At 36.2% G+C, this 16,353-nt stretch overlaps 1 protein-coding gene across 1 annotated transcript in view; it reads left to right on the top strand.

Annotated features, from left to right (window-relative positions):
- Nucleotides 1-16,353, top strand: part of BRINP3 (BMP/retinoic acid inducible neural specific 3) — a 180,062-nt gene that overhangs the window by 111,887 nt on the left and 51,822 nt on the right. The window contains exons 4-5 of the mRNA XM_042819746.1: nt 9,680-9,785; nt 14,090-14,326. Coding sequence (XP_042675680.1) covers nt 9,680-9,785; nt 14,090-14,326 — 343 coding nt within the window. The remainder of the gene's footprint in view (nt 1-9,679; nt 9,786-14,089; nt 14,327-16,353) is intronic.

The raw sequence follows: 16,353 nt of genomic DNA, 5'->3' as shown, positions 1-16,353 counted from the left end.
TCCCTTCCCTTCCCTTCCCTTCCCTTCCCTTCCCTTCCCTTCCCATCAAGAAAGGGCTATAAAATTTGGAGAATCTTCCCCTATCTCTGAACCCAAGGAAATAATGGATACTACACATCAACAGCATGTATGAACGCGAGGTCAGATTAGGAAGAATATGTCAGGATAATGGAGTCTCAGAAGAGTCAGAAGCAATAAGCTTTCAGAAAAATAAGATAATGAATAATGAAAGATTTCAGTATATGTATTGTTTTTCAAATGGAATTTTTAAGATATTTTCATATATTTTGCTGTTATGAGTTACAGTTAAAACTGCTGTATCCCTCTTGAAACTGTTAATTTAATGGTACAACACACCTCTGAAAATATCCATCATGTTTATATCTTTAAGAGGCAGCTCATTATGAGAATTGCATCATTGCTTTCTTCTGCAACTCAGAATTATTTCTACCTTCAGGGCTTCACACAGCACATCAGCAGGGTTTAAATTTCTACAGCATAACTATAATGAAAGCTCTAGAAACATAATGCTTATAATGTCAATATAGGCAGTGACAGAAGCTGGCTTTAAGAAAAAAATTCTTTACTCATTCAGAACATTTTCTGTGATTACTGTATTTTGTTTTCAGCTCTTTCACATCTGAAATGATGGTATTTTCATCATTGTTTTATAGATTTTATTGCTAAATTAAGAGTTCAAAATGAAAGTATTTTTAATTTTGAGTTGTGTAATTTTAACTTTATTCAATAAAGAAGTTCTACTGAAGTCAATGAAGCCAGTAAAGTTTCTCTATGCGCAGTTTGATATGGCTGAGATCAAGGTTTTTTCCACACAACCTCAACCGCAATCTTCTTATCAAACTGTTTTTCATTTTCTTTCTATAGATTACCCAAATTAATACCGTTTCCCAGGAAATAGTTACTGCATTTCAAATTGATGCAGTACTCCTGCATTGATATTTTCTTTCTGAAAAAATAAAATGAGAATACCATAGCAGAACTATACTGCCTTAGCTATACTAGCTCAATTTGTTTTCCTAACAGTCGTAATAAACCTGCTAAATGGAGGTCACAGTCTCCTATCTAGTAGATTTTTAAGAAAATATATCTTCTCCATGAAGAAATCGAGCTTTGAAAATGAAAATAATTCCTTTTTCTTCCTTTGACTTTTCATGAAATCCTTAATGTGCAAAAAATAATTGGTGATAAAGAAGTACAGAGAACAGATTGAAGATATACAGTAATAATTTTTCTGCCATGCAATTCTAGTCTCTTTTAGTAGACTTTATTCTGAATCTTGTTAAGCATTTGAAATATGACATTCCCAGCAATGCTGAGCCACATATATTGTTGTAGGAAATAAATAATATACATAAATAATATATGTATTATATAATATATAACGTTATATAATGCAAAGCAATTTATATCTTTGGTTAAAGTACAGTGATAAGATGTGTGGTCTGCTTTTCTTTTTCTGTTTTAGAATAAACATGAGGAACTTTGCTCTTTTAATTTTTGATCTTTGCTGGAAAATGGTTATTTGGCAATGCTTTCCGTTTACATTAAAAATAGCACTGGAATTTTTTCATCATATACAATCAGTTAATGATTACAGTATTTGTTTGGTTTATTACAGAGATTTTTACCTAGAACAGTGTGAATATTTATAACTTGATCAAATTTAGTCTCAGAGACGAGAAAGGTTCAGTGTATTTGCACTTGCCTTGTTTAAACTCACCTCACGCTTTCAGAAAGTTGACCTAACATAGCAAGTTGATATCCCAAATAAAAAGCCTTCTTTCCAATCTTTCTTCCCTGGTGCTTTCTCAACTGCTCTGTCTGTCTGAATCAATCCTGTCAACACTGGCACTGCTGCCTGAACAGTAGCATCTGGAACAGAAATAAGAAATCTGGGAAGATGTACCCATGAGTAACTTCCCTATGAAGATCAATTACAGTAAATTATAAGTATCACTTTTCTGACCACCAGCATGTACACTGTCTTATTTATTCCCACCCCCTCAGCCCCATAAAGATTTTCTTAACACCCAAGCCTGCAGAAGTAGTTTGGATAACATAGAGCCTAAATGTTACTGAGATTTCCTATATCTCGTGAGAATCTCACAATTTAAGCCATCACAACAACCTGGGTGATATAAAAGCCATGGCTCAGTTGTGGAATTAAGCAGCACCACTCACAGTCTTGCAATGAGAATAGAGTTGGCAAGTCTTAGTGGCCTACTTTGAATAAGAATCATATTATCTGTATCTGTGTACTATGCATGTCATATAGATAAGTTTAATGCATCAAAATTTGGATTCAGATTCCAATCTCAAACATTCTCCATATGTTTTTTTATAAATTTGTGAGTTTTAAAGACAAAAGATTGCTTTTGCCACAGATTAAATTACATAATAGTCATGGAACAGTGTAACTAATCAAACTTACAGAGCTATTTAGCTGAACGATTCAGCTAACACTGGAGGAATTCATATTTTCATATTTGCATATTTCTACAACCATTTTAGCTTTTAGTCAAGAGTTTCCCTTTAATTTGAAAAGCTGAGAGGTATTTAATGATTAAATTATACATTAGTTGTTATTGATAACTTGGTGGTTAGGCTGGAAAATAATAAAGTGTATCATAAAACCGGTAATTTTGCAAAAACTGTGTATTGAGAATTGGCAGTACCAATGAGAGGGCAAAAGTGTTACAGCCATTTACCAGAGGGAATGAGTGAGTAGGAAGCAAGAAGGACAGAACCTAAAAATAAATCCCTGATAACATACATATGACCCAGACGGAGAGCAAACCAGCAGACATGCATATTATGGACAGTAATGTGATTTCTTTTGAGAGGTTGGAATGACAGCCCCATAAGGGGTGGTTTGACTGGAGCATGGTAAAATAAAATGGACGTGTAAAGCGTCCTGCTTCAGCCGTCAAAGTATGAGGAGGGCAGAGTTAGGAACTGCAGTGCTACAGACATCAAGAATAAATCAGTAGCTTAGTTGCACTGCACTCAAGGAGAGGAAATAAAAAGCCTGGGGATAGCTTAATTTAGTAAATTTTGAAGGATTATACAAAAAAGCAACTAAGTTTTAAACTTACACGGAAATATTTAAACACGGGTAGGATCTCTTTGTAAAGTCTGGATCTTATTTAACCTGCCCTTATCACTCTGATTTTTGGGCTTTGGCTTTAATTCTTTTTATTCTGTTTATATTTCAAGTCCTAATGTTAACCTTTAGCAAATATTTTTATAATTTCATAAAAATTATTTTTTTCTTCAAATTTAACATATGTAATTTTAAAGCTGGCCACATTAAGGTGGTCCAAAAATTGTCTAAAGATCATTTTTACAATGATCCTGACCTTTTTTTTCTTGTGGCTTCAAAATAGAAGATTTTGACTTTGTATTCTGATTCTGGAAGGAAAGACTTGCATTTTTTGGGTACATTTTTCCCATCTTAAGAAAATGATTTTACATCCAGCTGCAGTACAATTATTATTCATAATATCTGAGAGCCTTAGGAATTACAAAGTGGTTCTGTCTTTGTAAAAATGAATGGGGATGCAGTAAAGAATCTGAGTATGCTCAGTATGGTACATAGGATCTGAGCAAATAATGGAAAGTCCTTGAGTGGGTTTTGCAATTGGGCAAAACAGTCTCCGTTTACAGTAGGTGCCCCAGGATTCCTTTGGAGATGTTCTCTATTGTATAGAAATTGTAATGTGTTTGGAAGAGGAGCGAGGACTCTGAAGTAGGTTGTGCTTCAGTACAGCTTCTTTGTTTTTGTGTTCTGCAGATACTTTGCAATTTTTTTATGCATGAAATGCTATTTTAATTTGTAACCTGTTCTGTGCTCTTTGTTTCTAATTTTATCTTGTAAGCAGAATACACAGATTTCATTTATTCTTTATAGCTCAGCTGTCGCCCTAGCCAACAGAAGTTGTGAAAAAAGTAATTTTTCACAAGCATTCATATAAGTAAGATGTAGGGAAGCAGCACTATCTAAGCATAAGCTAAAACAAAATTTTCAGCTTTTATTGCATCTTTTCTAAGGTGTGCATTACTTTTCCAAAAGAGAACTGCACTCTCGCACGTTTCTGAAAACTAGTTAGAAGGAAAAATGAATGCCTATCGTCTCTGTGTAAGGCTGAAAGTGCAGGTAATAAAGGCTTTTGCACTGGTCCCAGACAGCCTCGGTTCATGGGGACTTCCCCATTGCTTCAGATACAGATGCATAGGTATGTGGCATCTGACACATGGTGTAAATTCAACTACACTTGAAAAGGGAAAATCGTGGCTCCAAGTGTCAGACATGTCAGTGTTGCCAGTGATTTCAGCATGGGGAATTCCTCACTTTCAAGTTCCAAAGCCACAGAATTGTTGCATGGTTTGCAGAGTCAGAGTTATAGAACAGTGTAATCATCTTTTCCTCCTTCCTCCATGTCTCCCTTAGTTATCTTTAGAAGGCTGTTTAACTTATGCATGTGTTCTGCTAGCTCAGAACTGATACAGCCCTGGCAGGTTCAGTTTCTTCTCTATTTTTTTTCTGTGGCACAGCATAAATTCAGAGGCCTGTTTTGATGTTCTTATAGGTTTTCCTAGAATTAACAGATAATAAATTGTTCTCTGAAGTTGTGGAGAAGAGACTTGATAGATGATTGCTTCCTATCAGATGAAACTAGATAGTTAGCCTTAAAAAAAACCACCGTCTTGTATAAAAACCTGCAAGTCCTTATTCCACTTTGCCTGGTTAATGAAATTTGTGCAACTTATTTCATTTGCTGGCAGATTAAGTTTACTGTCTCTGAGATAAATATAAGATAAGAGACATTCCAGGTCATCTGAGTTAGTGGGCTCTTTGAATGAAAAAGTCAGACCTATACTAACAGTATGGACAATGCTAAAAGAAAATGTGCAGAAAATATTATATGCCTATCGGATACGGCTTTAGAATGTTGGCAAATCTGAAATAAATACATAAATGCTTCCCCTCCTGAAACATTATTCCAAATTCTGACATTGTGTTTTCTGTTGGTTTATCTAAGCCTCTCTTAAATGTTCATCTAGCTGCTAGCATGACAAGCGTCAGTACTTGGAACATTCAGATGATTTGTGTTATTTCAATTATACACTAATTAGTGGAAGCCCTACTATGCTCAATGACACACAAAGGGCAACAGAACGGTAACTGTAGCAATTATTCTCTGCTAAAAGAAGGTGCTGAAAGAAAAGTGCTTTTGTGAAAAAAATTGCAGAATCTAGGGAGAAAAAAAAAAAAAAAAAAAGTTGCTTGAGCTTACATGGCAGAGGTTTTCATTGTGGAGGAGATGGTAGAAGGTTCTCCATGCACAGAGCAGAAGCTGCCTGCAGCCCGTGGGGGAGGGATGGGGGAGATAGACAGCATTTGTGACCCTTCTATTCAATATCAAGGCCACATATGCACTAGGTTTTGTAGCCCAGAGGTGTGATTCACCCTTTATAGACATCTGCCTACCATCATGAGATGAACCATGCCCCTTGCAGCACTACTCGAAGATGTTGTGTTCCAGTTGACTCTTACATCTGATTACTGATAATGTGTAATTACTCTAGGGAGTTCTATTATTTGTGGAACTGCCAAATACTGTTACTATGCAATTTATCCCACTGGATGATTTATGGATGAAAGGACTTAGTGTGAACAATAATGGCAGGATCTGGCTTTACCTAATGGTTCCTTAGCTATATTGAATGAGAAGTACAGTTTTTCCTCTTCCTCAGACAATCCTCCAAAATATCAAGCCACTCCAGTATTTGCTTTGGATTTGCCCTGCACAACTTTGTTCATCCTTCTATTGCACGAGTCATTCAGAAGAGAACTTCTTCCGTCACTAACGTCACTCATATACAAGGAATTTCTTCTAATTCACTATTTTAATGTTTAGAGTTGGCAATAGGAATATGAATACAGCTTTCTGTTTTGATTTTCCTAGCATTGTCTCATTCTCCTTTATGCTGGCTTAGTTGTCTTCCTTAGAAGCCAAGTACATTTTCAAAGAATCTTCGTAAAGAGGACAGTCCTTTATGCAAGACAGTGCACTGTCTCTGCCTGGGCATGTAGCTAGGCATATTAGCTATGTGCAACAGAAAGGACCCACCAGGACCAAAATCTCTGCAGAAATGTGTTCCTTTTTTATTAGGAAAGCCTTCTATAGGCTTAATTATTGCGGACAAAAAAAAGTACAGTTTCCCAGGGAAATACTACCCACTGATATCACAAGAATTCAGCTCTGCTTAAGTGCTGGGAGGTATGTTCTCTGTGCACTTGTAATCGGGTCATTATCACCATGGTTATGAGTTTTTAACTGACTGAAAACTGTAGGCATTTTCCTCATTAATACCAAATGTTACGGCTTATTTCTGGGAACTGAAAGCCCTGCTGCCCAGGGAAACCTGTGCTGTGATAATTTTTGAAAACAATGCACTTGAGAATAGCCTGCTTGGTTTCTGTCAAATGGTTTTACACATATTTTGTTTACTGGTTCTTATGGGCTTTTAGTTGTTAAATAACTTTGGTCTGTTGTATTTTGCTTTGTGATTTAGTGTTCTTCACAGACTATGGGTCTAGTTCTTATGAAACAAGTGATTACAGTGCTCTTTTTTCATCTGCAATCACTTCTGGACTATGCTTGCATCTTAAAAAATTCTTTGCATTTACATTTTAACATGCCCTCTCCTGTTTTTGCCTTATTTTTTATTATACGCCTTCAGACAAAACACTTCAACTGTGATCTTGAGGCTGAATATAGCCATACTTCTGTGTTTGGAAGATAATTAAAGAAGTGCCATTTCCTTTCCAGTGTTGCTTCTATCATTGCAGTTTTTTTTCTATCACAGACAAAACATGAAAAATTGTCAGTAATTTTATTAACAGCTGGATCAAGACAGAAGTATCACATTTGGGAGTAACTTTCTTAAGTGATTTTGTATGACTGGTCCTTAGAAAAAAAATATAATTAAAAGCAGCTTATGGATAAACTCTTTCCCATTCCGCTTCTGTGCACACCTACATACACCACATGCTGTCACTCCCATAATCAAAACAACAGTTATCACTACCTGTGTCTTGCATCATCCAAGTGAAGAATAAACCTTCATGAACAAAATGGCACACCATAATTACACAGACACTAATCTTCTTTATATTGTGATGTCAAGAGCCGTAAGAATAAAAGAATGAATAAGAATTGTTTCTGTAGGTCTTCCATTTCATAGGGATTTATGAAGTTGGATTGCTTTATAGACAGATGGTTGAAAATTATAATAGAATATATAAAAAAATGGGTCTTTGTAGATAGAATTTCATGCATATATGCTGAGTAGAGTCTTTCAGAACTAGGACAAAATTCATAACAACCATCATCCCTTTTTTTCTGTCTTCTGGCTATTTATCTTGTTTAATGTACACGCCTGTCTTTATTGTTATATGAATTAATAAGGATTTCTTATGTGAAGTGGGTATGCAACAAAAAATAAGATTTTATAAAGGAATTTTTAATCACTTTTGGGAGAAGGAGGAAACTTGAGGATTGTGGGTAAATTGTCATTCTGCCCACTTCCTAGCCAAATCTGATAGCCATGCAAGAATCTTTACACTGATTCTAGATGATTAAGCAAAAAACAAGGTAAATCTGGCCCCGGTATAAATACTGAAAACTGCCAAATGTGTGCAGGGAAGAGAGATCCTGACTTGATCTCATTTCCTTGCACTGTTGGCACTCTGCTAAGAGATTTGGCTGAAGCCAGTTCTGTGTGTTCTCTCCACAGGCTGCTGGCATTGCAGAGGATCTCATTTTCCATTGCCAGGAACACTTGTTCAAAGTGACAGAAAGGTGCCAGTGAATAGCCCAAGATTTCACATTACTTTGTGAAAATGTTAGGACTTGGAAAATACAAAACAATGTGAAGATATCATGATCCAGTTGCAGCCATTCACATGTGCTGGTGTAAGAGCACCAGGTGATCCTAAGCAACATGAACTTTCATGGATTATTTCAGCAAATCTCCATATTGCTTTCAAATGAGATTATTGAAATAGAAGGATTCCTTCTGTTCATAAGCGTTATTGCTAGATGTCTACTGCTTGGTGGAGGTTCATATTTTGGAAAGGAGCTCTTTGACCTTAGAACTTAGGCTTATTCTCCAGGAGATTTGGCGTAGAATATAATACTCAAAGTAATAGATGACAGAATCACCTTGTCAGAGACAAATCAACACATAGAGGTAAATGCCAAAGACATCTAGGATGGCAAAGCAAAGAGAGCAAGGAAGTTCCAACAAAGTAGCTGGGAGCAGCTTGTTGAGGTGGATGATGGAGGAATTGGTTGTATTTTGGCAGTAAGGGAAAGTGGGAAGATATCCCATGGCCAACATTTTCTGCTACAGCTCTGCTTGTTTCATTTTTACTGTCCTCTTTCTGCTTGGACTGGATACTAAGGAGAAAGAATCAAAAGCCATGAGTTTTCAACACCGTTCAATCCACTTAAAAAAAAAAAAAGAATAATAGTGAGATTGTGGTGTACCCACTTGTCTTCAGGATTTAGGATTTTATTTTTCTACTTATACAGGCTAAAATAATCATTGAGATACTGCCTTGCTGCCAGCCAGCCCTCTGGGCATCACAGCAGTGCTTCAAAGGTGGCAGCACCTCATTGCTGAGAAACTGAATTAGGCCCCTTTTCTTTTTTTCTTTTTTTTTTTTCTTTTTTTTTTTTCTTTTTTTTTTCTTGTTTTTATTTAGGGTAGCATTTAAAAATAAACCTGCTTTTGTAATTGTTTCATAGACAATCTACAAGTCTACAAGAACCATCTACATAATCCATAAATTATGTGGACCACTTATCTTTATTATTGTTGATGCTATTATTCTTAATAATGTATTTACTTTTTTAACAAACTACTTGTGTTAACAAGCACAATCCTCAGCTGTTGAAATGATGTTCTATTTGTGGCAGTTATTGCTGTATTTTGATCCTATGGTTACACCCCTGATCACAACAGGCAGGATGTGACCTAACCTTATGTTAGACCTTTCCTAGATGGAAAATGTTGCACCTCATCAAAAGTTTTACTTCTAAATCTTGCTTTGCTACACAGAAAAATTCCATTTTTTACCATGATTTCAACAAGGAATTTCCATGCCCAACTGGGGTGGTACCAGATCTGGAGTTTGGTGGCCCTGCCTGTGGCAAGGGAGCTGGAACTTGATGATCCCTGGGGTCTCTTCCAACACAAGGCATTCTGTGATTCTATGATTCTATGATTCCATGATTCTGTGTGCACAATTTTCATCAGTGAAAATCTTAATCTGCATTTTTATAAACTGTATTTGTTAAATTCATTTTGATTTCCACATTATGAAGAAATAAATCATCATTACACGTTTATTAGCTAAAATATTGGTAGTGGTGCCCTGCTATCAAAATTGCACTCTCCAAAGTTTGTTGTACTGGTGAAACATTTGCAGTCTTACTTTTCTTGTATAAAATAATCTATTTCATCTTAATTAAGTCTGAAATATACAGACAGTTGAATTAAAGGGAAATTTTATGAAACAAGCTTCTGAACTCTTCAGACTGTTTTGAATAACGCAGCAAATGCTTTTCCATTCCCTTACCATCAGGTAACAGAAACGCGGACTGGTCCTCTTGGCTGCAGTAACTATGACAACCTAGATTCTGTCAGTTCTGTTCTGGTTCAGAGTCCTGAAAATAAGATTCAGTTGCAAGGTATGTAGGTGTAATTTCATTAATTTGTTTTGGAACAGGATGACATTCATCACGCTATTTGTTTTTCTTTTTTTCCTCCTCATAAAAGGTCATTATCTTTTCTTTGTGTGTGTGTGTGTGTGTGCAATAGCTACATTTTAGGCAAAGTGAAGGAAATGTCAATAACTCATGTTGCCTTTCAAATCGAAAAAATTTCTGTACCCATCAGAAAATAATCTGAATAATGCTGTTAACATTTTGCATCTCTACTTAGCAATGACTTGCTCACCTTTCACAAAGCCCGAATTCCAATAAGTTCTACCAAGCAAGGAATGACATTTCCTGTGCTTAGCCTGCTTTGCACATTTTGAGTAGTAACCCATTGTCCCACTGGAATGAACAGATTCACCAAAGGAACAGGGCATAGATTTGCAAAGTCCTTGAGTAATGCAAAGTGCAAAGGCTCCTTTGGGATTTATAAGAAAACCTGCAAGGTTAGATATCTCACTCATTAGAAAAACGTGTAAAGTGGTATCACTTCTGATTCATTTTCAATAAATTGCAGTAAGTGCATATCTGCATGTTAGGCACCTAAACATTGTTGAAAGTGAGCCTCTAGTAATTGTCTTAATTTCTGTTTGTTCATTTTCAGTTAAACAAATTCAACATGAACAACTTTCAATTACTGCTGTGAAAACAGACTAAATTCTCTATGATTTATATGTTTATGCCTAACTGTACATTCAAGGACAGAAGAGTATGGGTCTTAATTAAACAGTTATTTCAAGCTGTAAAAGTTACTGATATTGGTTTATACATGAGTTGGACATATAGAGTGAAGTTGTTGCTGATTATTAAGATTGGCTGCTAGGGAAAAATTACTTGTTCAGTACATCCATGTTTTTTTTTTTTGCCTTTCCTCTCTCTTTTCATTAGGTGGGAAGGGTGTAAAAGGCATGATTTCATTGAAAATATATTTATTTTTCAAAAGAACTTGTCCTTTTCACTGCAATGCAGTGAATAGAACGTATCCATAAATCATTCACTGTTTTTAAAGGTCTCCAGAATTTGCACGATGTTTGTCAGTTAAAATTTGGAAATTAATCTTTGCTTCAGTCAGAGAGCCGTTTGACACATGCCATTAGATTGTCATGAGAAATGTAGTAGCACAACTGCTACAACTATTTCATGCTTATCATATAGAAATTGAACAAGACAGGGCTGCTTATTTGGGCTTTCTTTTTCTATCAGAATTCTAAGTTTTTTTCAAAAATACATTTGTACATTGAGGAAGTATACTATGGTAGCAAGAGTTTTACACGTTTTGATATAAGGCAGAGAAAGGCACAAACAGACCAGCTTTTAATAATATTGTCATGCATCTATAATATGGCTTTCTACCTGGAAAGATTATAAAATTACTGTTACAGATATATTTTTATTTACCTAATATTTAGGAATAAATCTCTATGAAATTGTTCAAGTGCTTGTGTAAGACAAACGTATCTCACAAACTACCAATATACTGAGAAATAAGCTTCACTTTTTCCAGAGAGATTCTATTTGCTTCAGAGTAATCACAACTGACAAATCAAAATTTACAGTGTACATCACTGGTTGGTTTTGTTCATGGTTTTTTTTGTTTTGGTTTGTTTCATTTTTTTCCTATCAGTTGATTGTTATAGCCAAAGAACCAATAGTTACAGGTAACTAACAAAGTTTCTATATAAAATTACAAATTCCCATCATTGAAATCATGTAAAGAATGGTCAATTGTTTTCAGATTAATAAAGTTCTGGTCAAAAATATTCTAAATTTTTTATTCTGATACCTCAGTACAACATATGTTTTTGCAAGACCTCTACATTTCATGGCATGGTAAAGTGTGAAAACGCTTTGCAAAGGGATTTGAGACACAGCAGAAGAATTTTAATCAACAAACATCCTTCCCTTCTCTATGCTAAACCTTTCGTAGAAATGAATTCTTTGAATGAATGAATTCTTTTTCTCAGGATTTTATATACTTACCCAGAATATCCAGCAGACTGTCTCATAGTAATTTGAAATTCCTTAGGAGAGGAGACATCTCTTTGAAAACATCTGCTTTTAGCTGGTTCTGATGCATGCTGAAGTCAGAGAACTTTCTGTAGGTGATTGATCAGGTCCCATCCTGCAGGGTCTGCTTGAGGTACTGGCAGATGAAATAGGAGTAAACCACTTTATAAATCCATACACTCAAAAAATCAATAGCAAAACTGTTCTTTATTTGATTTTGCACAAAATGACATAGTTTCACTTCATATGGAATCATTGCACACATTTTTCTAAAACACTTGGTAAAAAGGCTGTTGTATGTCAATGTTTAGAAATGAAATATATGGCTAATTTTATTTTCCTAAAATTCCTTCTAGCTCAATTTACCAATTCTTCTTAGCCTGGGTCTACAGAAGCATGGAGAAATAACTAGAGTAATTTGAACATATCTGTATTTCAGGTGTATCTACTTGTGTCAAAGCCAACATGGAAAATAAGTCCAATGTTTACCTCCAGATCTTTTTTCTGCTTGTACAGCTTCCTTACTTCCACTGTTGCTGTCTTCAAATCAGATTTCCCTTTAACACTCTCAAAATTTATGTTAGCTTCTAGTATAAGGACTGTGATTTATCTGCAGGTTTCCATAGTGAAAACTTCTTACAGCTGAGGCTCTTCATTCAGTCTCCTATCAGGGAGAAGTTGATGTAATCCACTATTTCTGCTTTTGACAATTCCCCCACAAAGAAATACACTAGTATACGATCTGAGGAATACAGGTTAGTGGCTATTGGAATGAATGTTCCACACTAAGACAGAAGTGTAAGACAAATAACGGGTGCTCCAAAAGTAATGCCTCCTATATTATTATAGGTCCACAGTGTCAGAGGCTAATGTTGGTAGTATAGCAGTAGAGGCTGAACCTTTCCACCAACATTCTGTTATATTTTGTGGCTGTGAAACAGGTGGTAGCAGAGGAGTCTGACAGGGGTCAGACATGGAAATGCATAGGAAGTACAAGTGTAGAACTGAATTTCTCATGCAGAAAAAATGGCATCTGTTGACTTTTACTGATGCTTGCTGAGTGTTGATGGAGACCAAACGGTGAATGTGAGCACAATGAGGGGTGGGTGTTGCGGTTCAGCAATGGTGACAGCAACGTGAAAGATCAGCCATGCTCTGAGCAGTAAAGCACAGCTGTCACACCACAAAATGGAGAGCATCTCAATCAACTCATCTGCATAACTTGGTGAATTATGTCCAAAAAACTTTGTACAAAGGTGAAGATTGGTTTCAGTACATTGGAAACCATGGTGCAGCATTGAAATATCACAAAGTTTGCACTAGTTGAGTCCCAGAACAGAAGGAATGCCGTATGCAAGTTTGTTGGGATTTATTGAACCAATATGAGGCAGAAGATGACATATTCCTCAATTGCATCATTAGCAGTGATGAGACCTGGTATCACCATTATTAGCTGAAGTTATAATGACACTTCATGGAGTGGTGCATGTGAATTCCCCATTCAATTAAAAGTTCAAGACACAGCTCTCAGTGGGAATTGATGTGCACTGTCTTTTGAGATAGGAAAGTGATCATTCTGGATTCATCAGAACCCAGGGAAATCATTAACTCAGACTGCTACATTCTGACACTGACTAAGCTGAAAGCTGATACTTCGAAGGTGAGGCCAGAGAAAAAGACTTCCTTTCTCTTGCAACATGATACATGCAGGCCTTGTTTGAAGACTGTAGCACACTGCCAATCTTGTCTGGAATGTCCAACCACATCCACTGTATAGTCTGAATTTCACGCCTTCTTAATTCTGTCTGTTCAGACTAATGGAAGGTAGGCTGCCTGGGCAACTGGTAGCAGCTGTGAAACAGTGAATCGCGTCCACTAGTACAGATGCTACATTTTTTTGTGAATGTAGCATGCAGGCTCTTGTTCATTGCTGGTGAAAATGAATTGCTAATGGTGGTGACTGCTCAAAAAGTGTTTCGTAGCTGAGAATTTGCTCTATCAAATAGTGTTATTGTGCTTTTTGTAGCATGGAAATAAAGGAGGCATTACTTTCAGAGCAACTTATGTATATATTAAATTAATTCTTAGACAAGTAAATTCATGACATAGTGCAAATGCCAGAAAGACGTGTAAATTTTCATGTATTTTTTCTTTTTGTAACTTATTTAACTTAATTTTATTTTTTAACCATCTTATATAGCTATGGGAATCTGCTTGGCTTGAGTACTCTTTTGAGTTTAATAACATAATACTTATTCTATTTCCTTAAGGTCTTCAGGTCATCCTGCCTGAGTACCTGCAAGAACATTTTGTCCAGGCAGCTCTGAGCTATATTGCCTGCAATTCAGAGGGAGAGTTCATCTGCAAGGACAATGATTGCTGGTGTCAGTGTGGTCCCAAATTCCCCCAGTGCAATTGTCCCTACATGGACATTCAAGCCATGGAAGAGAACCTGGTCCGCATAAGTGAAACTTGGAATGCATATAACAGTGAATTTGAAGAATCTGGTGAGATGTTCTATAAGATTTTTGTCTGTTTGACTGTATCTTATAAAACCTATTTATACAACAGACTGCATCTGAAAGTATCCAGAATGGTTAATAGATATAAAGCTAAACATATACTTAAATACATCCTGGACATCAGTCTTAATTATTAAAACATTCTGATAAGAATTGTTATCCTCACCTCATGATGACCCATCTGGGTAAGTACATCAGAGTCTAAGCAGGCTGTGCTTAAAATTCATGTGGTTTACTTTGTGGAATCCAGGGCTATGAGGATTCGCTCCCTTTTGGAGAGAGAATTCTGCTATAGGAGTCAAAAAGCAGGACAAACCAGAAACAAAGTCAGGCTGCATATTGTTTGAAAAGGTATTCTGAATCTTTAGCTTGTCATGCAGCTGAAGCAACTGCTTCATTTCACATCCATTCCTCTGTTCTGGGTCAGTGTTTCTGTTGTACTTCCTTTTCATCCCATCCCTCCAGAGATGCTGTGAACCTGATATGTTGGGCACAGCCTGCTCTTGATTTACCAATGAGTTAATAGCTCAACCCACTGTAGTTGGTAACTTGTTTCTTTATATGATTTCTGCTTCAACTGGGCCTATCCATGTTGCCTGTACAGCACCTCTGTACCACATCAGTTTTCTCTAAACCACTGTGATTTGTTTCACGCATCATTTCACCTGTCCTGATCATCAGAACTTTCTGTTCCATAGGGATCCTCAGGTAAAATCAGCTTCTGAACAACTGTTTTCATTCAGTAATATCAGTAACAGCTGTCTAACCAGATGGTGGGAAAAGTAAGGAGAGCTCAGCAGACATTGGAAAAATAGTGAAGAAAAAAGAGAAATGAGCGAGAAAGAGAAGAGGTATAGAAAAAGCAGAAAATGCTATTTAAATTAAGTTGTATGGAAAATAGAGAATGAGTAAATGGTAGAGAGGGGGAAATGACCTCTCTGATCATTTGAAGAATACAGGTGAAATATCCGTGCAATACTTAACTGTGAACAATACATTATCAGTGTACATTCATTTATTTACATTTGTGGTGCTGTTAAAGATTAATTTCTTAATTCAAGAATTTCAAAAGTCCCTATATCTGTTAAGTTTTACAGTTACTTTAACTTCTATTGAAAGTGCTTTTGAAGATCTCAGGTCCTTTTCCAACTCTCAGTCTTACTCTTATATGACACTATGAAGATACCAGAATTTTCTCCTGGGACAATATTTCTGCTTGGAGGATCACACATTTCGCTGATTATAAAAGAATTAAATTATATTTCACTTCTGTGAATATTAACCCAACATTTTTTCAACGACTATTCTAACACCTTCATGCGTGTATGGAGTAATACTATCACTTACCGCTTTGCAAACTGAGAGGGAAGTGTTTTCTATGAATTAGAGTCAGATTAAGTGCAGGGTAATCCAGTGCACTAACTACCGACCCACATAACCTACTACAAAGTGCTGTGAAATGAATGACCTCCATGCACTGAATCTTATGACCTCCAGATTGACAAAAAGTTAAACACACAAGTGTATTCATTTTCTAATCATCCTGCCATCCTAATCCTTCCTTATTTTAAATACAGCAAAATAGTTATTTGAATATAGAGAAAAATTTTGTCCCCATATAAAAAGCTATAAAACTCACTGAGTTCACTTGTGAACTTGCACATTATCTGTCCACAGAATTTAGCCTGAAGAGGAAGTAAATATTCCATTTAAAATAGCTTATTTATAGTCAGTGTTATCTTTCCTTCCGTCTGTTCAAGATAAAACAACAATAGGAACAGATTTTTAGAAGTGAGAAATGGTAGCTTTTTAATACCTAAATCCCATTTAAAATTAAGACATGGCTACATTTAATCTGTGTTTGAAACTCTCCACTTGAACTGAAAGAAGGAAGGAAGGAAGGAAGGAGGGAGGCAGGGAGGGAAGGAGGGAAGGAAGGAGGGAAGGAAGGAGGGAAGGAAGGAGGGAAGGAAGGAAGGAAGGAAGGAAGGAAGGAAGGAAGGAAGGAAGGA

The sequence above is a fragment of the Centrocercus urophasianus genome, unplaced genomic scaffold (genome assembly GCF_019232065.1).
Source record: "Centrocercus urophasianus isolate 14NV4802_14NV808 unplaced genomic scaffold, USGS_Curo_1.0 seq_18, whole genome shotgun sequence".
Lineage (NCBI taxonomy): Eukaryota > Metazoa > Chordata > Aves > Galliformes > Phasianidae > Centrocercus > Centrocercus urophasianus.
This window is presented reverse-complemented; position numbering and strand designations above follow the sequence as displayed.